At 45.7% G+C, this 24,486-nt stretch overlaps 1 protein-coding gene across 1 annotated transcript in view; it reads left to right on the top strand.

The window, feature by feature from the left end:
• FASN (fatty acid synthase) overlaps positions 1 to 24,486 on the top strand; it is a 54,736-nt gene that overhangs the window by 16,872 nt on the left and 13,378 nt on the right. The window contains exons 11-32 of the mRNA XM_044419942.1: positions 1,265 to 1,454; positions 4,851 to 4,945; positions 6,505 to 6,639; positions 6,745 to 6,948; positions 9,777 to 9,892; positions 10,417 to 10,592; positions 10,884 to 11,075; positions 11,591 to 11,671; positions 11,764 to 11,949; positions 12,298 to 12,477; positions 12,719 to 12,922; positions 14,197 to 14,507; positions 14,609 to 15,001; positions 16,444 to 16,608; positions 16,940 to 17,058; positions 17,174 to 17,328; positions 17,684 to 17,887; positions 19,076 to 19,226; positions 20,720 to 20,898; positions 21,488 to 21,607; positions 21,766 to 21,888; positions 23,429 to 23,652. Coding sequence (XP_044275877.1) covers positions 1,265 to 1,454; positions 4,851 to 4,945; positions 6,505 to 6,639; positions 6,745 to 6,948; positions 9,777 to 9,892; positions 10,417 to 10,592; positions 10,884 to 11,075; positions 11,591 to 11,671; positions 11,764 to 11,949; positions 12,298 to 12,477; positions 12,719 to 12,922; positions 14,197 to 14,507; positions 14,609 to 15,001; positions 16,444 to 16,608; positions 16,940 to 17,058; positions 17,174 to 17,328; positions 17,684 to 17,887; positions 19,076 to 19,226; positions 20,720 to 20,898; positions 21,488 to 21,607; positions 21,766 to 21,888; positions 23,429 to 23,652 — 3,903 coding nt within the window. The remainder of the gene's footprint in view (positions 1 to 1,264; positions 1,455 to 4,850; positions 4,946 to 6,504; positions 6,640 to 6,744; positions 6,949 to 9,776; positions 9,893 to 10,416; positions 10,593 to 10,883; positions 11,076 to 11,590; positions 11,672 to 11,763; positions 11,950 to 12,297; positions 12,478 to 12,718; positions 12,923 to 14,196; positions 14,508 to 14,608; positions 15,002 to 16,443; positions 16,609 to 16,939; positions 17,059 to 17,173; positions 17,329 to 17,683; positions 17,888 to 19,075; positions 19,227 to 20,719; positions 20,899 to 21,487; positions 21,608 to 21,765; positions 21,889 to 23,428; positions 23,653 to 24,486) is intronic.

The raw sequence follows: 24,486 nt of genomic DNA, 5'->3' as shown, positions 1-24,486 counted from the left end.
GGCCCAAAGTCCCCCAGTTGGCTCCATGGCTGAGCGGGGACTAGAACCCAGATCCTCTGAGTCCCAGTCCCATGCTCTTAACCACTACACCACACTGGCACATGTCTGTGCACACACACAACATTCTTATTAAATTTATATCCCACCTTTCCAGTGCTCAGGCTGGCTAATTCTAAAATGCAGCCTGTCCTCACAGGGAACAAATATTCAATCCCATTAAAACATTCAATCCCATCACTTAACACATTGAATGAAAGGCAAAGAAACACAAGAGGCAAACGAAAGCACCTCAGTAAGAAGGAAATAATGGCATCCACCAGATTAAAAAACAAAACAGAACACTTTGGCAGCAGGTGAGCTGAGGGTGCAATTGTGTGTGTGTTTTGCCAGAAGAAGGTCAACTCCTAGCTTGGCGTTCGGACACGTAAGTTGTTTTTCTGGCCACGCACGTATAGATTTGTGCCATTAAATGCAAAAGTCCTGCTTAAATAGAAACATTTTTGACTTCTGATACAAAGATAGCTGAACTGGATCTGCCTTACTATCCTCTGACAGAGTTGATAGTCCTGGGGCTTCATTTCAACCAGGACACACTACAAAGCGGCTTCAAAAGGTCTTCTTTGTCTGCAGAAGAGGCACAGAGTGGTTCTGACACTCACCTCTTGCTGTCTCGAGATGCCCTGTCCTGGGCCTTTTGAAGGAAGTGCGAGGTTACAAGGCCCCGAGCCCCACCTGTTTTACTGTCTGCGCACAGCCTACATGTAGGCAGTTTGGATGTGTGTGGACGCACAGTCTGTGAGTCTGCTCTGCTGCACGTTGGGGCAGAGAGAGGAAAAAGCAAGCTGTTGACCTCAGGGTCGTGCGCATTCTTGTTGCTCAGGGGAGGAAGAATGCGCAGTGCGTTCAGCTAATGTGGCAACCGGATCTGAGACGGTCTTTTTATGCCTGCAGATCCAGAAGGGGGCCTTGACGTGGGGCACTTAGTGCCACCCTGGTAAACCAACAGGGGGAAGCAACAATGGGCTCCTTGTTTCAACAGCAGGCCATCAGCAACTTGTTGGCTGGGAGGAGGAGGATGGACAGTATGGGCCGCTTGGTGATAAAATGTTTGAAGAAAAGAAATTAAAGTTCAGGGTCAGTGCCGTTAGGCATCCTCACCCACAGTTTAATTGAGCCTCGCTTTGATGATTGTCCTTTGCTGAGACAGAATTCTCTACACTGTTTGGCATCATGTACACTCAGCAGCGCACTCTTTGCTCCGCAGATCGCACAGATCGATATCCTAAAGGCGCTGGGTTTGCAGCCAGATGGGATTGTCGGTCACTCAGTTGGAGAGCTGACCTGCGGCTATGCAGACGACTCCCTGACCCACGAAGAGGCCATTCGCGCTGCCTATTGGAGAGGGCGGTGTGTCAAGGATGCCAAGCTGCCCCAGGGACTGATGGCTGCTGTTGGTAGGTAACTGGGGGCTCCTCTTTCTTGGCTTGGATTCGCACTTCCTTCTACAGCAACAAACATTAATCAGAAGTGTTTATTTAACTGATGTAGTATAGGGAAATATAAAAGGACTGGGTGTATTTAAAATAGCTTCCTGAAAATTCTGGGGAATGGCACAGAGTTCAGGTACTAAAGCTTATATGGTTTCCGTGCTGCTGTATGTCCATTTATCAGCCTCCAAAGGAGGACGTTTGTCATTTAATTTTGGGATGGACAAAAGCAGACTTAATACAGCCCATGGGACAGTCACAACTAAGCGACCACCCCCATACTCAGCTCATACCTATCAGGTGTACGGAGATAAGAGTGTATCTTCTAACATACATTCACACCTACACCTACCCAGGCCTGATTGCGTGAGGGTTTAAAATATGTTTAGCATGTTGCTGATCCTTTTGCACAATTCAAAATCAGATAAGAGGGCCCTTGTTTTGAAATTCAAGCACCACGAAATTGCCTTCAATTTGCCTTCGTTATGTTATCCCACACTGGCAGAAAATAGTCAGTATACTAATACATAGCATGAGTTTATGCGACACATTCTTGTTCTGGTTGTTTCATCTAAGAACAATGGTGTAGTTTAGTCTCCCTTCCCTGGGCACCCTCCAAGCGTGTGGAAAGGAGAGACCAGCCTTCAGTAGGAGGGCTCAGTACCACTCTGGAGGATCACATGCCACCTCTGCTGGCAGCGAATCGGGAGGAATGTGAGCAGCCCGGCAGTGTCAGCAGCACATGAGCTGCTGGCCCCACGGCCAGACAGCTGCACTCCCTGTGCCCCCCCACCTTCCCCAGAAATCCTGCTGCCCAGTGCCTCGAAGCAAGGTTTTGTGGGCACAGTGCTCCCTTGCTGCGGCCTTTGCCACCGTCACCTACCCTGGGCCTCCCTGTCAGAGGCATAAGGCACCAGTGTAATTGGAACCTGTGGCCCTTCCTGCAGAGATGGGATCCACTACCCTTCCAGATCTGCCAGCCATGGAGGCGATCCACCGTGCTTCAGGGAAGGCTGGCTCTGGGGCAGACCCTGGCCCAGCTGCACAGGAATGATAGGAGCTGCTGTCCAAGAAGCTGGAAAGTGCCAACGTTTGGCGAGAGCCTTTCAGAAGCTGACGGAAGAGCTTCCAAATAGAGACAGTTGGGAATACAGATAGAAATGGGGATTTTAACAAAGTGTCCCGTGGGTCACTTTTGTGATGAGGTTTTGTTTTTCAAATCGAGAACTGGTAGACCTGGCCCTAGAAGGTCACCGTCTCTGTGACCCGGGCGAGATCATGCAGTTTTGTCTTCAGTTCACCATTCCCCATGGGGGTGTGGACAATAGAATAGGCACAGCCTGCCTCCTCATGATTTGAGGTAAAAAGCTGTAAAACAGTTTACACGCGGCAGAAGTTAATCATATTAATAATAATAGCATTTATGTGGGTACTATAAATATACTAGCATTCATATGGTTCATATTATTAATTATCAGTATTAATCATTAATATGACTGTTGCCACCACCTTTTCTGCCATGGAACCTCCTGTGCAATTGAAATAGGGAAAAGCCTGTTGGAAACCCATGAGGCTGCTAACAGTGAGGTCTGGGTTCAAAAAGGTTTAGGGAAAAGACAGAACCCTTCACTGAACAGTGAAATGGATCTCTACAGAATTACAGACAAAACAGACATTATTTTAAATCCTTACCTAACAGCTACTGGGTGGGGGAGGGGGCATTTTTTCTGTAGAGTAAGTGCAGGGGCCCCAATATATGTCCTAAAAGCTCTAGGACTCTTCAGTCCAGATCAACCCCTTGCTATTTTAGATGGGGGGGGGGGCTAGATGCCTATTTTAAGAAGAGCCATTTTGATCCTCAACAAGGTTGTGCAGCAAAGACATTCACACCTAAACTTCAGCAAGGCATGCCTGTGTACCTGTGAGGTGAAGAAGCAGGTTTGATACTGAACTAAAAGGCACATTGGATTAGGTTTGCTTTGGCTTATGTTGCAAAGCTGTATGTGGTTTACGGAAAGAAACAAGGAGTGTGAGGCTGTGCATCTTATCATGGTCATTTATTTACATTCATTGACATATATTTATAGGCCGCCTATAATTGCCAAGGCCTTCCTAGTTGCTCCATGCTAATATCCTGTGCTTACCATGCATTACCTCATCTTGATACAAGTCAGTATGGATCTCTGTGGGGCTAAAATAGCACATTTAGTTTCTGTTGGCAATTTAGTCACTGGGCATCCTTATGGAATGCCCTTCCCTCTATCTTCAGTTCCAATTACTGCATGAATGTTCTTTACTGATCTTATCTTACATTAAAGGCATGCATGCAGTCAGGTATTTCCACATTTTATGATCACTGGAGGGATGTTGTTGTTTTGAAATCCTGACTCTGCTGACAGGATTTAGGGATTTGAGGGTCTAGCATTTGCTAGTTACTTTGAAGCAACAGTTGCTGGTCTCAATTGATCAAGATTCGATCGAAAGTGGTTAAATGGATTTAGATGTCGCTACATAGTTTGCCATCCTACATGGCTTTGATTTGGGGTGTGTGCATGTCCTAGACCATTGGAAAATGGCACTTTCTGTAACAGTCAAGTGGCGAAAATAGAATGACACAAGGCTGTGGTTCAAGCAAGTCCAAACTGTTGGGCTGGAGGGCCTGTGGCGTAAGAGAACTTTGAGGAGGAAAGATAAAGGAGACAGTAGGGGAAAGCGTAGAGGGACCCCCCCCCTCTCTCTCTCTCTCATATATTAGAACATGGAATCATTCCATGAGGCTGCATAGCAGCAAATCAGGCCAGATGAAGGAAGGATTTTTTCACACACTGCAGTCAAATTATGGCTACCACAAGATCCACCGTGGCCACCAAGTCACGGCCATTAATTTGGACAGCTATAAAAGAGGATGCGACAAATTCATGGAGGACAGCATTTTCGGTGACTGCTGGTCGAGGGTGATGTGCTCCCTCCATTCGCTTGACATGTATGCCTTTTGACAGGGGACTGCGAGTGGCATGGTGCTATTGCACAGACACAGCAAGAGTTTCCCACAGGTGGCTGTTTGAGCACTGAGTGACCAGAATGCTGGACCGTGGTCTGGTCTAGAATAGTTTTTCTCACATTCTTATGGTAGGTTGCCAGCCTTCCAGCACCACACATTGAGATGGTGAGAACAAGGCATAGATATGGCCCAGTTTGGGAGGAGGCAAGTTCTGTTAGCTGTTCTTGCTAAGTAAGATGGAGGAAACATCTCCATTTCCCACCACCTCATGGGGGCTTCGCTTACTCCTAGTTCCTTGGAAGACTTCTTTGTGACTACTCCACAGTGGAGCGAACTCATTCAAAGCACTCTGCCTTTTGCAGGTCTGACGTGGGAGGAATGTAAGCGCAGGTGCCCTACAGGCGTGGTGCCTGCTTGTCACAACTCAGAAGATACGGTCACTATTTCTGGGCCTCAGGTAAGAGCACGACAGGAAACATTGCATCAACCGCTGCGTATTTAGGGCACCAATTGGCATGTTCTCATCACAGGAGTATCTTCTGGGCTGCTTCTTGTTAGGTCAAGAAGAGCTAAGGCATTTACAAAGTGGAAATGAAAAAGGCGGGCCAGTAATCAAGGAACTGTAGCAAAAGATTTGGCTGGCAAATTCTACTCGGCACATGCAATCCGGGTGCCTCTGGCTCAAGAGTGCAGAGCCCCTTTCAGCCAGAGTAGAAGGGGAAGGGCCAAACCCCTGGAAGGGTCATGCTGTAATTCAGGGCTATGATCAGTCATTCCTTCATGGATTGAAAGCAGCATATTTCAGCTTAAAGCTCTTCCTGCCAGTAACCAGGCCTCAGGAGAGGCATTTTGACCCTTTAGCCTGGGGAAAAACGGCACAAGGCAGGATTAAAGGCAGCAGGAAGGGCCTTCTGAGGAACCCTGTTGCCTTCCTCTTCTCTTGAGCTGACCCGTTCCCCTGGCCTGCTCCCCTTAGTTTGCGGCATCTCAGCTGCCAAATTCCATCAGAGGCGTACTTCTGCCAGAATTAAGGGTGGCACGTCAGGCAGCGAGGGCCAAAATGGTTGGGTGCTCATTCACAGCATCCCGAGCAGCCACATGGTCCGTCTAGGGTCCCGCAAGCTCCACCTCCTTCATGGCCGCAGCTGCTGCTCTGGAAGGAGACCAGAAGGGATGGGAGCAACCCGTCGGTATGTGTACCTCACAGCCTGGAAAGCTGCTGAGCTCAGTCTGAGTACCTGGGAGCACCACCATCCCCGGAAGCAGGGCGACTGAGCCGTGCCCCTCTTCTCACCCGTTCTCGGCTGCGGGAACGAAGGGACAGTGCACGTCAACTGAAGGACCCCAAGCAGCTCCCAACATGGAGCAATGCTCATGCATGCCTGTCCGTGGCAGCACTTGGCTGCACCAAGCACAGGGCAAGCTGTCTTCTTGCCCCTCGGGGCCACATGCAGGAATGGGTGGCACCCTCCCTGCAGTGGGTTTGAGGATCCTCTCTCCTGGCCCAGGGGCACCCTGATCAGGAAGCCTGAGAGAAGGGCGGCAGCTGGGGGAGGCTGCTGAGACTCAGGCCTGGCAGCTTGCAATCCTGTGGCCCTTCCCCAGCTGACTGGCACTGGGGACATCTGAGGAATGCACAGATTCCCCCAGCACCCCTCCAGTGGGGCATGAGGCCCATCAGCTGGGGGAGGGGGGGGCTGTAGGACACATGGGGTCAGCTGAAGGGCAGAAGCGGCCTGTGAGGTTATGCAGAATATGTGCGTCGGGGCGAGGGGAGATTGAGACTGTTTGGAGACCCAGAATGGCATTCAGGAGATGTGCCAATCTGAAATGTTCAAAATCTTTGGTGTACATTTTGGTTATTATTGTATAGACTTAGGAATGTAGGATCATCCACATGTGAGCAATGTATGCAGGTAATGATTCTGCAGAACCTACGTTAGCAAGAAGTAGCTTATTGGGATGCACCACTGCCTGACAATGCCAATTTGTTCTCCTTTCCTTCATGTTCCTCAGGCTGCTGTGTCCAAATTTGTATCCACTCTGAAAGCAGAAGGTGTCTTTGCTAAAGAGGTGCTCAGCGGAGGAGTTGCTTTCCACTCCTACTTCATGGAATCAATTGCACCCGTGCTGCTAAGTGCCCTGCAGAAGGTAATGTTTCTGGATAACTTCTCACAGTGGGAGGTATCAAAGGAGGCTGTCCAGCGTCAGCATTCTGCAGCCAAAAGTTTCATGCCTCCCTCTGCTGGAATTTAGGTTATTCCAAACCCAAAGCCTCGGACATCTCGCTGGATCAGCACTTCCATCCCGGAGTCCCAGTGGCAGAGTGAGCTGGCTCGGAACAACTCTGCTGAGTACCACGTGAACAACCTGGTGAGCCCAGTCCTGTTCCAGGAGGGCCTGAGGCACATCCCGGAAAACGCCGTGGTTGTGGAGATTGCCCCGCATGCCCTTCTACAGGTACGGCCCCTGGGGCCTGCAAGTGCTCTGAAGTGTGTGAGGGATCACGCAAGTGTGCCTGGTTGTGTCCCCGCCCCCCGGCCGCCAGCTACAAGTGCAACCATTTCTTTCCGTTTCCTGCCGTTTTCTCTCCTGTGCTCCTGCATGCCCTGCCTCTACCGCCTTCCCTCCTTCGCGCAGTCTGTGCACTTGGCTGTCGATGGTCATGCGCGCCATTTCACTGCAGGATGTGATAGATCAGCCCTCCCGTGTTTGGGGGTCCTCCTGCTCATTCAGAGATGAACCTGGACTCTGATCCTGAAGTCCTTCCCCTGAACACCCCTGTGCAGATGGGCAGAGGGGCTGCCCCTCCCGCCAGCATCCCAAGCATCTGACAAAAGATGCCAGCAGCGCTCATGCCATGACGTTGCACTAATACGCCTGAGGTGTTGGTTGAGGCCATCCCTTGCGTTAGGCTGCCAAGGTGCAACCAAGAACAGGAATCCTGCACCTTTAATAACGGGGTACAAGAAGGAATTTCAGCTTGCAAGTCATGAGCCGGCTGTGTCCTTCCTCATTTCCTCTCTAGCAGGCTGAAATGAGACTTTAGAAGCACAACCTTTTATGAAAGCTTAACAAGTCACAAATCCGTGCAGCTCAAAATAGCCTTCCCCCTGCCCATGTGAAGAGCGGGATCCGATCTAAACATCCCCCCTCTGTCTAGAAAGCTTCTGACTCCACCGTCAGGGTGGCTTCTGCTGCTTGAGGGCCAAACAGACACTTTGTCTGGAATGCCAGAGACTTTGTGATTGCCTGTTGCCTCCTGACTGGGTCAAGGAACTCCCCTGCATCTGCCCCCCTCCCCTTCCTCCTTTCTCAGCTGTCCTGTTAACCAGAGTTTTTGGAGATCACTGAGTTGTATGTGCAGGCGTTGTAGGTGTTTTTCCAACTCCTTGGCAATTTGTAGGGCTGCTGGAGGTGCCTTAAGTAGCCGTTAGCTGTTTTCTTCTGTTATGTTGGCAGAGAAGAATTAGGTTGCAGCAAGTCATTCTTCTGTTCACAATCTTTTCCTTCAGTGGTTTTTCCCAGAATGTATTAAGAATGTATTCCCAGAATGTATTAAGAGTGGAGCTGGGTCTGTTTTTCCAAATAGATCAGAGAAGTTTGCCATTGTATTTTTTAGAAATGAAATAGCATTTGTCCTCCATTATCTTGTGTTTCCCTGGCTGTTGGCATTGCTAACTATCCCTGGTTAATTTAATGAAATTTTTATTGCTTTATTACTGTGCTATAGTTTTACTGATTTGTTTTATGGTATTTTATCATGATGTTATCTTGGGAATTTAAAGTAAGTAGCATTAGTAGCCATATGGAAATCTGCTGAAATAAATAGTGTAAATAAATAAATAGGCCCTCAGGATCTGTGTTGGAGGTCCTTCTTCAGGAGCCCTCTTTGAAATAGATTAGGAGAGTGGCTACCCAAGGAAGGGCCTTCTCCGTGGTGGTGCCCCAGCTGTGGAACCTGCTTCCCAGAGAGGTCCGTCTGATGTGACTCTTTATTCATGTCAATGCCAGGCCAAAACCTTTATATTTTCTCATTATTTTAAGATCTAGTTTTTATTTAGTTGAGTTTTCATTATAGATATGATGCTGTGCCTTTGTTGTTGAACCATCCTGAGACCTTTATGTATAGGACAGGATACAAAAGTCTGATTTCAAGTATGTATGCCTAGGTTTTCAACCATACAAGCATTCAGAGGGACCATCTCCCCCCCCCCCCGATTTATATCCTGCCTTCTTCCTACAAAGGGCTCAAGGCAGCTTACATCTCCTCCTCCATCTTATCCCCACAACAACAACAACCCTGTGAAGTAGGTTGGGCTGCGAGTCTGTGACTGGCCCAAAGTCCCCCAGTTGGCTCCATGGCTGAGCGGGAGGACTAGAACCCAGATTGCCTGACTCCCAGTCCCATGCTCTTAACCACTGCACCACACTGGCTCTCTAAAGCAGGGAAGGGCAAGGTAGTTCAGGATCTACTGGTAGATTTCTGAGTGCTTTGAGAAAACATGAAAACAGAGTGAGACAGAAGGGGTCTCCCAGGTCATCTAGTCTGACCCCTGGCTCCAACCGGCTCCACTCATGACATGCCTACCACTGGGTAGAGTTTCTGACAACCAAAAGGCATCTTCCCTCCTCCCAACAATGCAACCCTATGCATGTTTGCTCAGAAGTAACTCCCACTTGCTCAAAATTAAGTCCCACTAGTGTTCAATGGGACTTACTCCCTGTTAAGCTTGCATAGGGTTGCTAGCCAAGTAGACTGCTAAAATCAAGATTTTTGTGGGATAGGAAGTCAGGAGTGTTTCTTTCATTGATAGGAATGTGAGCTCAGTTCTGGTTCCAAAAGCAAATTTCTGGGCTGGAGTAAGTATTCAGAGGCACCGCTTTCCTTAATTTTCTGAATATATTTGGACATCCTGAGCTACTGCTTTGCATCTGGTTCCAGTGGCAACATGGGTAAATCTCACAAGTTTGAAGTCTGACCATATCTAACCAAAAGTAATACAAAACCTTGCTAGGTTTTCCTCATTGAAATCCTAGTGCTGGAGAAATACTTGTCTGCTAGGCAGGTTGTGACATAGTTATGACAATTGCAGGGCAGTGGAGCCAGTTCTTGTGCATTAACACACAAGGTGAGGAGAACATTTTCATGTAGTAAATTTCTAACCCTAACCCTGTTGAAGGCATTGTTACCTTGCAAAAAAAAAGTTGACTACCCTAGCTAAAGATTTATTGCAATAGAATTTCCCTGGCTTTTCTGATTACTTTTTGAAAATCTACCTAACCAGGCAATCCTGAAGAGATCTTTGAAGCCAACCTGCACCCTTTTACCCTTGATGAAGAGAGAACACAAAAACAACCTGGAATTCTTCCTGACCCATCTTGGAAAAATCCACCTAACAGGGTAAGGGGATGGGGAAAGAGAATGGAGAAATACCACAGCCTACGTTTCATGTTTGGAATGGATTCAGTTTATGGTGTGATCCTATGCAAGTAGAGACAGAAAAAACTCACAGCATTGTAAGATTTTTCTCATTTAAATATAGATAGGGCTATTCCCTTAATTGTTTTGGCCCTCAGTATTCTTGCTATCCTATAGTATTTTGATGTTTTAGTACAGAAGTGCTGAAATTCTGTTTATTCCATTAGTATAATAGAAGAATGGGTTCTGTTGTTTTCATTTAGACTGAAAAAGCTAGTCTGTTTTTCTTCAAAAGCTTTGTATAGTGTCCAGCTTATTCATACATATATTAATATTAAAAAGCAGAACTTCAGTTCCGATTGATGCTGGGGTTCTTTCAGGGTTATAGTGAAATTCAGAGAGGAAGGTTGAAACAAGTAATGTGTCTTGCATCTTTAGAAGGGGCCAGTGGCCCAGAAAGTTGGTGGAGGAGTAATAATCATACATTCTTGTTTTTTGGTTCTTAGAATAAATATCCTGGCAAACAATCTGTTTCCACCTGTTGAATATCCTGCCCCCATGGGAACGCCACTCATTTCTCCTTATATTCTGTGGGACCATAGTCAAACATGGGATATCCCAAAAGCCGAAGATTTCCCGACAGGCTCTGGGAGTTCTGGAGCAGCAACAGTCTACAACATTGGTGCGTTCTTGAAGTTGTATGCCTCAGTTCTGCAAAAGCAGAAATCTGCAGTACTTTAGATTAGATTAGATTGTTTAGCAAAAGGACCCAGTTAAGTCATGGGGAGGCAGTTGGAAATGGGGAGGAGAACAGTATTTACAGTACTGAAATGTATAAAACAAGAGGAAGAGTGAGAACAAGCATACTTGAATGTTGGTCAGTCTTGGGAAGTAGCTTTGCAGTCTTATTGAAGCAAAGCTTTATAGAGAGTTTTGAAAGATACATTCCTTTCTTTTCCATATTCATTGACAGATGTGAATCCCGAATCACCTGATTATTATTTAATGGGCCACTGCATTGATGGCAGGGTTTTGTACCCAGCCACTGGCTACCTGGTACTGGCCTGGCGCACTCTGGCACGCTCTCTGGGAACCTCCATGGAAGAAATGCCTGTCATGTTTGAAGATGTTACAATCCACCAGGCAACAATACTTCCTAAGAAAGGTGAGGCTGGTAAAGGTCCCTCCATCTTTGGTACAGCATGATATGGGCAAATGAGCTGCTTCCCATTTATTTATCACAGTCTGGTGAAACCATTTTTGTCCAGGTATGCTTCAACGAAATGGTACAGGTGAGGTTCCTCCAGTGCAGCCTGAGAGCCCGTTCAGCTTCAAAGAGCTCTGGGGGGAAGTGCATTCCAGCAGGGGATGGAGCCAAAGGCAAGAGAGGCGGAGCACAAAACACCTGCCTCTTGTCACTTACAGATCTTGTTGCCAGTAGCTAAGCCTTAGGAGAGGCATTCCGATGTTTTAGAATGAGGAGCAAGCTGCACAAAAGCTGGGAAATCACCAGAAGATTGGAGGTTGAGGGAAGGGTGGTGGGACCCGGAGAAGAGTGTGTAGCTGTCCAGGGGCCACTGGAGGGCTATACTGGGACAACTGGGTAGCTGGCTTTGGCCCACAAGCCTGAGGCACCACACTCCTGATCAAGTAGCTAACCAGTCTCTGGCTATCTTGCAGGCTCAGTCCAGCTAGAGGTCAGACTCATGCCTGCTTCCCAGCTTTTTGAAGTGTCTGGGAATGGAAATCTGGCCGTAAGCGGTAAGTAAACGCTTCAAGTACATTGTCTCTGAAGGAGCCGGTAGGTGTGCATGCCTGGCCATTGACTACTGTCTGTGTATCACGTCTCCCAGGAAAAATTTGCCTTTTGGAAGACACAGCTCTGAATAACTTCCGAAACCAGCAAATCGACATGGGGACGCAACCAAACACTTGCTCAGAAATCCGCTTATCGAAGGGAGACATTTACAAAGAGCTTCGCCTGCGTGGTTATGACTATGGACCATCATTCCAGGGACTCTTGGAATCCAGCAGCAATGGTAACCCCATGTTTCTAACTGCATGATAGAAATAAGGGGTTTTGTTTAGCAGCGTTACTAGTTAAAGTGACTGGCCATGAGTTGAAAGTGATTTATAATTCAGGTATGAGAGATTCAGACATTTGCATGCTTGGCAGTTAAAGAAGATTTGAGAAAGTGAGGGCCCATGAGCTGTCCTGAAAGCACAGGACATCTTGAGTCAGAGCCAAGCAATTTCATTTCAAGATAAAATGAAAACAGCTGACACAGTGAAGGTTGTAGGGCAAAGCATTTTTCTTAATTTACATGTGTCCAGGAGTATCCCACCAGTAGTCATTGCATGCTAATGAGCTTGTTTCTCCTCCTCAGGGAATACTGGGAAGGTGTTGTGGAACGGGAATTGGGTGGCATTCCTTGACACCCTCCTGCATTTGATCATCTTGGGGGAAACGGGGAGAAGTCTACGCTTGCCAACCAGAATCCGTTCCGTGTGCATTGATCCAAAGCTGCACCTACAGCGTGTGCTCAAATACAGTGATGAGAGTGAAGGTAATAGGCATCCCCCCCAACACGCCCCTTCTTTACACACTTGGCTGCGGCTTCTTTAGAGGAACCCATATTCTAAAGTTGCCAGACCAGCCTCAAACAGTCAGATGGATTTGTGGGTGCTGCAAAGCTAGAAGCAGCTGGAGCGTCTCTGACTGAATCAGCCCTTAAACTGGATCCTGGGAAGTCCCTCTGCATCTGATGGGTTTCAGCACTTTCAGCTGACTCACTCCTTGTCTTGCAGCTTTTGATGCTGCCGTGGACCGTTGCCTTGATACCATCACCGCAGGAGCCGTTCAGATCTCCGGCCTTCACGCAAGTGCAGCTCCTCGGCGACAACAGGAACAGACCCCTCCCACACTTGAGAAATTTTCCTTCGTGCCCTACATGGAGAGCGGCTGCTTGTCCTCCAATGCTCAGCTTCGCTCCAGCTTTGAACACTGCAAAGGTATAAAGAGTTTCTATCCCTGGAACTACTTCCTGAGAGGATGCGCCCTGCACAGGGGAGACATGAGGGCCAAGAGAGCATCACCAAACCTTCTGCTTGATGTCAGCAATGACCAGAGACTTTTTAAAAGCTAGGAGTCCCGATTGCGCAGCTTTATATTTTGAAATCACTTCTAATAGTTTTAATTGTTGAGGACCGGCCAGAGAACTTTGGCTGCTGAGTGGTATATATATGTAGTAAATTAATAAAAATCAGGGAGGATTAAAAGCGAACCTGAAAATGTACATGCTGCAATTCTTAGCCTTGGGAGACAGGAGTGTAATCTCTGTCAGTCCTGCTAAGAATAGACCCATTAAAATGTTTGGAGCTTAAATTAGCATTACGTTGATGCAGCCCACATTGGATCAGCACATACATCACAGGAGAGCACTCGCAAAGCCTTTGGCAAATTGTAACACTTAAGTGCTGCCATGAGACAACAGGCCATTTTGTTCTCCAGGCCAGAGTGTGTCTCTAGGAATAGCAGCCCCAGCAATAATTCTCAGAGGAGGCGCCAGACTTTGCCAAGAAAGCAGAATGCCCATTTGAGTCTCTCAGCTTCCGACGTACTTTTGGTACGAGTTGAGTAAATTAACTCAGTGCTACCACATGTACAGCAGACACTTAGGGGCATGACTGAGTCAGGAAACCAACTCCACGGGACACAGGGGTTCTATTCTGCCTCGCTGGATAAATGGCCAGTCCCTGAATGATATAGAATCCCTTTAAGCTATAAAAGCACATCTTCCTTTTTTTTGACATAGCTTTGATCCTGAAGAAGGTATTCCAGCACAGTATTCCATGGCATCTTCTTTCAAATCAGTGTATAATAAATGTAAACTTAATATGCGTTTCACAGAAACCCATAATATTTTCTCTCTGATTACCAAACTCACTCCGGTCTCCCCTGGCTCCTCCACATTTGGCTCCTCCACATTTCACTCCCTCTGTTACAGTGCTGAAGGCAACTGCCTCCTCCTTCAATCAGAAGTGGTGAGGATGAAGCGTTGGCATTCATTTAGCTCATATCTGTATTTATTTAATGGAAACTTCCCTTGATAAAAGTTCTTCAGTTGTATAAACTGATAACAGTAACATACCATATGGCATTAACGTGAATGGTTGACTGAAATATTAGTAGAAAACCTACTCCTAAATTCAATACATTCTGTATTCTGAGTCGCAAAAGCGCCAGTGACATCAGTATTTCTGTATGCTGATCTTCTTCTGTGCAGTGTTGATCCAGAACTTACAGAAGAAGATAGCAAAGCATGGAGTCAAGTTGGCTATTCCAGGACTAGAGATGGCAAAGCCCCTCACAAAGATAGATCCTGGCCAGAAGGGCCTCCTGTATATACTTGCCGAAATCTGCCGCTTGGAACTAAATGGAAACCTCCACTCAGAGCTAGAACAGGTCGTGACACGGGAGAAGCTGCATCTCCAAGAGGATCCCCTTCTCAATGGCTTGCTGGACTTTGCTGAGCTGAAGACTTGTGTGGACGTAGCACTGGAGAACATCACCAGTCGTAGGATGAAGATAGTCGAGGTGAGCTTTAGCGCACCTCTGCGTAGCTCTGAAACAAGTGTGCTTTTCCCCGTTTGCTCATCCTATCTTGCCTCTCACTGACCACTCCTCTGTGTTTACAGGCTCTGGCAGGAGACGGACGCTTATTTTCACGGGTTACAAGCATCTTAAACACTCAGCCCATGCTGCAGTTGGACTACACTGCCACCGACCGGATACCAGAAATACTGGCATCAGATCAAAACCATTTGCAGGAAATTGGGGTTTCCATTGACCAGTGGGACCCAGCCAGCCCTGCTTCTGGAAATCTGATGAATGCTGATCTTCTGGTGTGCAACAGCTCACTGAACATGTTCAGGAATCCAGCAGAGGTACTCTCCAACATGGCAGCCACAGTGAAGGAAGGGGGTTTTATCTTACTGCACACTCTTCTGAAGGGAGAAACTCTGGGAGAAATTGTTGGTTTCCTCACATCTCCAGACCTACAGGAAAAACAACCAGGTCTCCTGACTCAGGTACAGTAAATGCTGCTTTTTCTTTTCTGTCAGCTGTAGATGAGCAGCGGTAATGAGCAGCGGTGAAGTTTTACTTCATCTCCCAGCAGTTGGGACTATTTACTCTACTGCTAGGGGGATTCTGGGAGTTGATGTCCAAAACATCTACAGAGCTACCTTCTGCCCATCCTTGCTCTAAATAATATTTCTCTTTAAGAAAAAAGAATAACTATTCCATTGTTCAAATTATTTATTACCATTCTTAAGGATTAACAGCACAACCTTGGACTAAGAGCCGTTGAGTTAATTGTGACTTTTTCTCTGTGATGTGTGTGTATATAATTGCAGCCTTTAAAAATGAATTGCAGTGCACATGTTAGAGCAGTATCAAATAGGACTGTGGAATATTTTGCCTTTTTACAGTGGAAGAAATAATAATAAATCAGCAGTGGATTTTAGCTCTGGGAAACCAAGACATTTATTTTGGCCACGTACAGCTACAAGGTCCCAGCAGTACTAAATGATCAGTCATTTCCTTGGCTACTTCATTTTCTCATGGGAGTGAAAGCTCTTCATTTTCCAGATGTGAATCTGATGTAGCATCCACTTGCCAGGCCTTTTAAAACAGGACAACAATGAGAGGGGAAAAATAGCAGAGATACAGCCAAAGTATTCGTTATTTGTTGTTCGGCACCAGGCTAAGACCTTTTTATTTAAAACTTACTTTAATCGTTAATTTATTATATATTTATAGGATTTTAAATTTTTAGCCGAGATGTTACCGGGCTTTTTAATCTTTATTGTATTTAGTATTATTTATATGTTTTTAATTAAGTTGTGAGCCGCCCTGAGGCTTTGTTGCGATGGGGGCGGCATAGAAATGTTTTAAATAAATAAATACATAAAGTCATGGAGTCTTATAACATGAATGGCAACATTCCCACAAAGCTAATGTCGAACGAAAGTGACTTAGACTAAGATCCAAAGAGAAAAGAAATGGGGAGGAAAAAGCCTTCATTTTGCTGAATAGTCCTATTGGCCAATAGGAGATATATCAGCAGAGATTTGGGCTGTAGTCCTAGACATGTTTATTTACTGGGGGATGAGCCTGATCAAACAGTGGGGCTTACTTCTGAGGACTGCACTGTTGAGCCTGTCAATGTCTGCGTTATCAGTTCTCTTTCCAAACAAACCCCATTTCAATATTCAACGTGCATTAATGTCAATTACGTTATGGATGTTAGCTGTTTGTAGGTGTTGAATGCAATCTAACAGAAGCCAATAATATTGCCCTAAAAGTAACGAGAAGGGCAAAACAAGCAGAGCTCCGGACCAGAGTCGTGGTTCCCAAGCCCTGCTTTACAGCACCTACAACCCCGAAAATCTTTCTTCAAGAGCCACATAACTGGCCTAACGTAACCCCGACCAGACCCTGAACGGCCCTTCTTTTACTTGCCTTGTAGGCAGAATGGGAGGGCCTATTCAGCAAGGCCGCTCTCCGCCTGGTGGCTGTGAAAAGATCCTCCTTTGGTGCAGCCATCTTCTTATGCCGTCGGCCACTTCCTCCCAAGAAGCCCGTTTTTCTGCCTGTGGATGAAGCTCATTACAGATGGGTGGAGCCTCTGAAGGTAAAGACTTTCAGTATGAGAAGTCCCAGTTTTTATGACTGTTTTATTGATTGCTGTGCTGCTCTTCGTTTGTTTCATATTGTATTTTTAAGCTATTTGTTTTGTATTTTATGTTTTTAACTCTCTGTATGGCATTTCAGCCTTTTAGCTGTGGTCTACCCAGAGATTATTGGCTATTAGGTGGATCATCAATGAATGAATGAATGTAGGATTTCTCAAAGAAAACCTTTCAGTTTTTTAAAAATGTACTCTGTCTTGCATGTGCTGCATTATGTGGATCTCTCTTCCTTCTCTATGGTGACTCTCAGATGGCCTGGGATTTCTCTTACAGGAAATGCTAGCAGAATCTTCTGAAGAAACTGTATGGCTCACTGCTACCAGCTGTGATACCTCTGGAGTGCTTGGTATGGTGAACTGTCTACGGCAAGAATCTGGGGGACACCGGATCAGGTACAAAACACCAGCATCCAGTGACAGCATCTGTTTCCAGTCACTTCTTATGGCTTTCTAATTACAAATATGGGTGAAGTGAGCAATAGATTAAATGCTGTATTTTACTTCCCAGGTGTGTTTTTGTTTCCAACCTGGATGCATCTTCTCCCAGACCCTCCACCAGTCCTTCTTCCAAGGAGATGGAGGAAATTCTACAGAAGGATCTGGTGATGAATGTTTATCGGGATGGAAAGTGGGGGTCCTTTAGACATCTCCTGTTAAAACAAGGTGACTCATATGCCGAAAGGACAGGCATCTTGTAGCTTTTCTTTCTCTTAGAATTGACACACCCCCATGGGGCCCTGTCTTTCTTGGCCATAATAATCAAAGTAAATGATCTTCTTGTGTCCCTGAGATATTAACAAATATTCCTCTGAACACAGCCAAATGATAGGACTCATTTTGCAATTAGTTGATACTGCAGGCATAAAGTCTTAGGAATGGCAGAATGAAAAGTATTGGCTGACAATACACTCTTCCCCTTTTCTGATATCCAGAGAATCTACCGTGCAATAGAAAGGCTTTGCTTTGTCTGTATCTGTAAAATGGAAGAAAGCTAACTGCTGTATCTCCTCTTCCCCAGCTCAACCTCAAGAATTGACTGAATATGCATTTGTGAATGTATTAACACGTGGAGATCTTTCCTCTCTGCGCTGGATTGCTTCCCCACTACGCCATTTCTACACAACCAATCCGAATGTCCAGCTTTGCAAAGTCTATTATGCATCTCTCAATTTCCGTGACATTATGCTGGCTACAGGAAAACTCTCCCCAGATGCCATCCCAGGTAAATTAGGGAATGTTTCTAGCAATACGTTTTACAGTTAGCACTGCTGACTGTAATCCACCCCTTTTCTTTATGAATAAAAAAATGATCTGAAAATAAGAGGTATCTTTGTCTAAAACAGGGAAGGAGCACAATGATCAGGGGTTATATTTCAAGGGTAAAGCACAGACTTTGCTTACCAAAGGTCTTGACTTCGACCTTTGACATTTCCAGGTAAAGAATCTTTGGCAGCCGGGGCCTGGAAAAGCTGATTTCAGTCATAGCCAGTAGTAAACTAAAAGAGTTGCTTGTCTGGCTCTGGGGCCTTGTATCTATTTCAAAAGGGCAGGGTTGTATTCCACAGAGCCCTGATTTTCCATTGGTGTCAATAGAAAGATTATTTGGATGAGAAATTGATCAGCTGGCTTTGCTTTCTGTAAAATTAAACCCTAGTAATTATTTCTAATTTGCATCTGTGTATGAATTAACATATGCAGATTTTACACAGATAAGTATAAAATAATTTCACAGATGAGATTATTTTACACAGATCAGTGTTTTATGTGCCTCAGATATTTTAAATGGCTAGCAGCATCCCTGATCGGGCAGCTTCATATGAAAAAATCTAGTGAAACTGCCTTCCATCTGGGAATTTGTATATTATTGCCTAAAGATTTATTTAGAATTGTGAGGGAAATAAATAGTATACCCATTTTTCATGGTTGGATGGAATTAAAATGAGGACATTCTTCTTCCAGTCTTGCTATTACCCCACGATAAATTCACTTTGCCTCAGTCATGATTTCCTCAGTCAGGAGACTGGATTAACTCTCTTGCTTTATGTAGCAGAATGATGACATAATGCCACACTGGCAGAAATTGCTTGGGCAACTGATACATGTGGTAGACAAGCTTGATATGATGGTGGAACCAAGGTAGCTTTTACCCTCCTGCTAAGTTACTTCAAGTGAATGTTACTAATTTTGGGGGTTGATGAGGAGCAAAGTTATTCCTGCCTCTGCTTAAGCCAGATCCTGCACCTCTAGAAATTAAAAGCATGGTGATTTGTAACTGTCTGTATTTATATGTGCTCCAACATGGAGGATGCCAAGAAATGAAACTGAACATTCCAAGCATTTCTTTTTAATGAGCGTTTGGTCAACAGCACTTGATCCAAGCAGTTTCACAGGACCTCCTCTTCTTTTTCAGGAAACTGGACACTGCAGCAATGCATGTTGGGAATGGAATTCTCAGGATGTGACCCAGCAGGAAAAAGAGTGATGGGGTTGCTACCAGCCAAAGGACTAGCTACAGTGGTGGACTGTGAGGAGAAGTTCCTGTGGGAAGTGCCACAAAACTGGTAGGCAGTGTCTCTACTGCGAGTCCAATCCTGCGGCCTCCTGACATTGTCTCTGGGCTCATGGGATTGTTCAGGATCCCACCTATGAAGACCTGCAGGCTCAGAGCATGTGCTCTGCGCCAATCCACCTCACACCCAGTGTGGAGAGACCCATGCCAGTCTTGAGCCAGTTTGCCTTTCTAAGGTTGCAAACTGGCTTTGGAGAGGGCTAAAGGAGGCTGTTGGAGCAGGGGCAGAGAGGGGAGGAGGCCGGGATCCCTCCCCCTCCACAGTGCTTCGGCCAGGTGGCAAAAAATGGCTCTCTCAAAGCAATGCAGGCAGAAATCACCACCAATTCCTGCATTGGATGCTCAGAGACGCACATGCATTTCCCAGAGATGGGATTGAGCCACACTCTAGATGATCGGAAAGCCTTTCCAAATAAGCAGGGGTTTAATAGAAGAACTGTGCCAGCAGCAGCTGGACTAGATTAACTATTGTTTGAGCTGTATAACTATTGAGGAGTATCTCTGTTGTTTTAAATTAATCTGCTACTACCCTGGGGCCTTGTGAGTCATGTCTCTAGCCACAATATTCATTGACCCATAATTGCTTCTTTAATTAGAATACGCTCTGTATGAGGAAGGTGCTGTGCCACATCGTCCTTTCTTTATATCTCTTGTAGTGTGTTTTTAGTTACTACTCTGAAAAAGGCTTAATAGCAGAATTCATTATTCGTATGTTGAGAGGTGGATCCACCTGCCTCTGGGAATGAGTTAGAAGAGGAAGTTCATCCCCTTCTAGAATTAACTTGAAAGGCGGTTGGACTAGGGTTATGCTGAGGCCAAGCCAAGGTGCCCTTAGCAAAGGGCTGCTCATAGATGCTGGAAGCACTGCTTCAGAACCAAATTTCTTGCTGAGTATTTATTTGACAGCCTGTGTGATCTTCTGTGAGCTTTAGAAATGGCTTCAGTTTATACAAATCTAACCAAATAGTGTTTGGCAGCAAAGGGAGATGAACAAGTTTGCATTCCATTGCTCTGGGGAGTCTAAAACCTCCCTGGCTGGTGTGCATCTAGTCCACAAGCATTCAAATACATGCTGGAGCCTCCTGTTCTGTTTTTTTGCCAAAGGGAACAGACAGCCTTCCCCACCCCACACCCCAAGCCGGGCTTACTGAATACTCTTCTTTTCTACTTTTATTAGCCAATCCAGCAGCTGACATAAAACAAGATGTGTTTCTTGCCCCATTATAGAAGATCCAAACTACTTCTACACTCAGGAAACTACCAAATAATTGGTTATTAGTGGAAAGAGACTGGGGTCAAGGGGAAGGGCTTAGACCTTTGGCATAACCCCAGATTGGGGGCCCTGAACCTGACGTTTGGCCTCCTTGGTTGGAAAGTGCAGTCTTGTGCCCATTCTCTGGCTCCTGTAAAAAGCAACTGGCTTGTAGGTGAGGATAACTGACTCAGAAAAAATCAGTGCCTGAGAAAAGCTTCTTTCCCTTGCAGGACGCTGGAAGAAGCCGCTTCTGTGCCTGTGGTATATGCCACTGCTTACTATTCCTTGGTGGTTCGAGGAGGCATGAGGAAGGGCGAGTCTGTGCTCATTCATTCAGGCTCAGGCGGTGTGGGCCAAGCAGCCATTGCCATTGCCCTCAGCATGGGCTGTCGTGTCTTCACGACCGTAGGTAAGAAGGGGTGTCCCTTTCCCCCTTTCCCTCTTGATGACCAAGTTCCATTCTTCCATCTTCACGGATTCATAGAATATTGGAGTCGGAAGGGGCCAAGAAGGCCATTGGGTCCAAGCCCCTGCTCAGTGCAGGGCACTAATTTACACCATCCCACTCTTGGTTTAATCCTATTGCTTGCAATGCTAATACTCAAAATGCACGAGAGCTTTGGCTATGGGAAGGTATAGAAATTAAATGAATGAATTACATTAACAAATAAGCAAGGTGTTGGTGTTCAGAAACAAATTCATTTGGAGGGATTTGATACATTGACCAAAAATGACCAAGATACATGTTTTATTCCATAGAGGGGGAAATTGAGGATGTTAATAAGAATAAAACTGTTTTGTTTACTTGTTTCTTGGGGTTGGGGAATTAACTTTTGTGTTCCTTTTGGCACTTTTAACTAGAGCTTTGTCGAGACAGTACGGACAGTACACTTCTCCAGTCAACTTGATCTCTCTTTTGTGTAGGCCTGTGAGGGGGAGAAGTTTCCTGTAAGGCAGTGGAGTTTTACAGAAATGTAATGTTTATTTTCTGACTTCAGGCTCTAAAGAGAAGCGTGAATATCTCCAAAAAAGATTCCCCCAGCTTGATGCAAACAGCTTTGCCAGTTCAAGAAATACTTCCTTTGAGCAACATGTGCTGAAGATGACCAATGGGAGAGGTACGTGCACTGCTTGGAGGGCCTCCAAGGGTGAGAGCTCCCAGTAGCACTTAAGAAGATTCAGTTAAAAATGCATGTTGTGTCGATAAACACAGAGGAACTGCTGGGGAGGCAAGGCAGTGTGCAAAGCTGAATTCTCATGTTCCTCATCCCTGCAGGTGTTGACCTGGTATTAAACTCCTTGTCAGAAGAGAAGCTCCAGGCCAGCCTCCGTTGCCTTGCTCGACATGGGCGCTTCCTGGAAATAGGCAAATACGACCTGTCCAACAACAGTCCCCTTGGTAAATTTTCACTCAGATTTCTGCCTTTGAGTACTGAGATGCATGGCCATTCGGTGCTTTACTGTGCTAGATATCCCAAATTAACCATTCACTTTTCATTCCATACTTAAGATCACATAGAGTTGACTTCCTGAGGCATTCCAGATGCCTCACATTCTCTGTGATGAATAGAAAGTGGGTTTGAGAATACAAAGCAGAGAGCAAAATCCATGGTTAATATGCATGTGCTCACATTTTATTGTGCTAAAGTCTTGAACCTCCCAGCTTTCTCATAACTACATTTGTAAGTATGATGGAAATATGTGCTTCCCACAAAAAAAATAGTCTAGATTCATTGCTCTTCTGATCTTGTTTTTCCGAAGGTCATAAAGATTTGTGGCAGGCCAGTTCAAGGCCACCACAATAATATTTTCTAGAGTTTATTTACCCAGCACCAGTTTATTCAAAGTGAGGAGCACGTCCTTTGTAAAACTAATGGTCTGAATTGCCCCCTCCCTCCAAGATACTATTCTTTTTAACAGATATACTTAGCACAGAAAACCAATTTCCTCCCCTACTGCCGCCCACTACTGGCAGAATTGTAGTTAATTGTGGAAGAAACAGGAACTCTGGTTGGTGCAGTGGGCAGTAGACGACATTCTCCTCTCTGCTGATCAAAAAGTCCCAGTGCTTTGGCCCTGCAAGGCCTGGTCCAATACGCTTAACTATCTTAAAGAGACAGAGCCAAGGATACCAGCAGCAGGCATTTTTCTATCATCTCTGAGCCACCTTTGACCTTCCCCACTGGCAATCTAGAGGGCTGGCATGGGGCCACCACAGAGTGTACTTACAGTGACATCTTGGTTATTGTGGAATGGAGGACTTGGTCTTTCCCTGTATAGCCTCACATGGATCCATGTACAGTTCCTAAGAGATGCCCCCTCATTCCGCCAAGGACTGAGGGCTAATGACTGACTGATCTTCAATCTCTAGTGTGGATTCTTAAGCCCCTACATAAGGCGGGTCAGAGTAGTGCCTGGCCCGCTATAGTTTTCCACCTGCTGCCCCATTGTTGAAAGCAATCCTGCACCTCATCGGAGTCCACCTAGTGCTTAACCATGGCAGTTCTGTTAGCTTGTCTCTGTCTCTCTACAGCCAGTGGAATATCTGTACTTTCCCAATGACTACTTTTGCTTGAATAGTCTCCCTGAAATTAATAAAATCACTTATTAAGTCCCTTAATAGGATTCTTGAATGACTTTGTTCCCTAAAATGCCTTGTTCCCAGCATTGTGTCTAAGTTAGGATTGTAGCTAATACCTTTCAGAGGAGAAGTTTGTGGGTGATGTTTCTGTGAAACTTCTCTCTCTTAAGGCTTGCTCATGTGGAACTTTGTTCAGTAGCTACCACTGCTTAGAAAACACTTGCCTTGGTTTTTGCTGTTTTATTCTTACCAACTGTCAGATATGCAAATAGTTAAACTACAAGGGCAAAGAGCTTTGTTGGTAACAGGGGCTACAAAAGTATATAATACGAGTTGAAACGGTTATTACTTTTTCAAGGAATGGCTCTTTTCCTGAAGAATGTGGCTTTTCATGGAATCCTGCTAGATGCCATTTTTGAAGAGGGCAACCAAGAGTGGGAGATTGTGTCAGACCTGCTAAAGAAGGGCATAAGAGATGGTGTGGTAAAACCTCTGCGGACTACGGTGTTCAACAGAGAAGAGGTAGAAGCAGCCTTCAGATATATGGCACAAGGAAAACACATTGGAAAAGTTGTGATCAAGGTATGACTGGTAGATCCTGACACTGTGCTTGTGATCTGTGCATCAAAGTCTACAAATGGCATCAAACAATTATCAGTTGGACATTTATGCATTTGTAAACTGGGAGGCTGAAACTCAAATGCTTTGGCTACCTCATGAGAAGGAAGGACTCACTGGAGGAGACCCTAATGCTGGGAAGGATTGACGGCAAAAGAAGAAGGGGGCGGCAGAGGATGAGGTGGCTGGATGGAGTCACTGAAGCAGTTGGTGTGAGCTTAAGTGGACTCCGGGGGATGGTGGAGGACAGGAAGGCCTGGAGGAATGTTGCCCATGGGGTCGCGATGGGTCGGACGTGACTTCACGACTAGCAACAAAAACCGGGTTTGGGGGCGGGGGGCAGAGCAAGGTGATAAAGTTAATATTCAGCTTTTAAAAACTGCTGGGACTTACTAATTACTTATTTGTTACAGCTCCATAAAAGAGTAGCCAAGACAGCCAATAGTGATACTATCCACAATACAAAATGCCCAGTTCATGTATCACAATGAATAGCACAACAGAAGTTTCTAAGAACCCAAAGCACAGAATAAAAAAGCACACTTTAAAAATGCCAGCCAGTTAAGAACAAAATCAAATTTGAATGCAAAAAACACACCTTAAAAAACGGAGCAGCAAAGAAGAACAAATGAACTCAGCAGGCCAAATGGCTGTTTAAATGAGTATTTTGCTTGTCAGGAGGACGTGCAAAAGGGAAGCTAGATGAGTGTCTCTTGGTAGGGAGCTCCAAAGTTCACTTACCTTTGAATGGAGTTCCTTCCGTTTTGGAATTCATCTAGGAATCTCTGTAGGGTGTAC

This window comes from Varanus komodoensis, unplaced genomic scaffold, assembly GCF_004798865.1.
Source record: "Varanus komodoensis strain SLA01 unplaced genomic scaffold, ASM479886v1 scaffold11, whole genome shotgun sequence".
Taxonomy (NCBI): Eukaryota; Metazoa; Chordata; class Lepidosauria; order Squamata; family Varanidae; genus Varanus; species Varanus komodoensis.
Note: the sequence above shows the minus strand (reverse complement) of the source record. Positions and strands in the feature narration are given on the sequence as shown.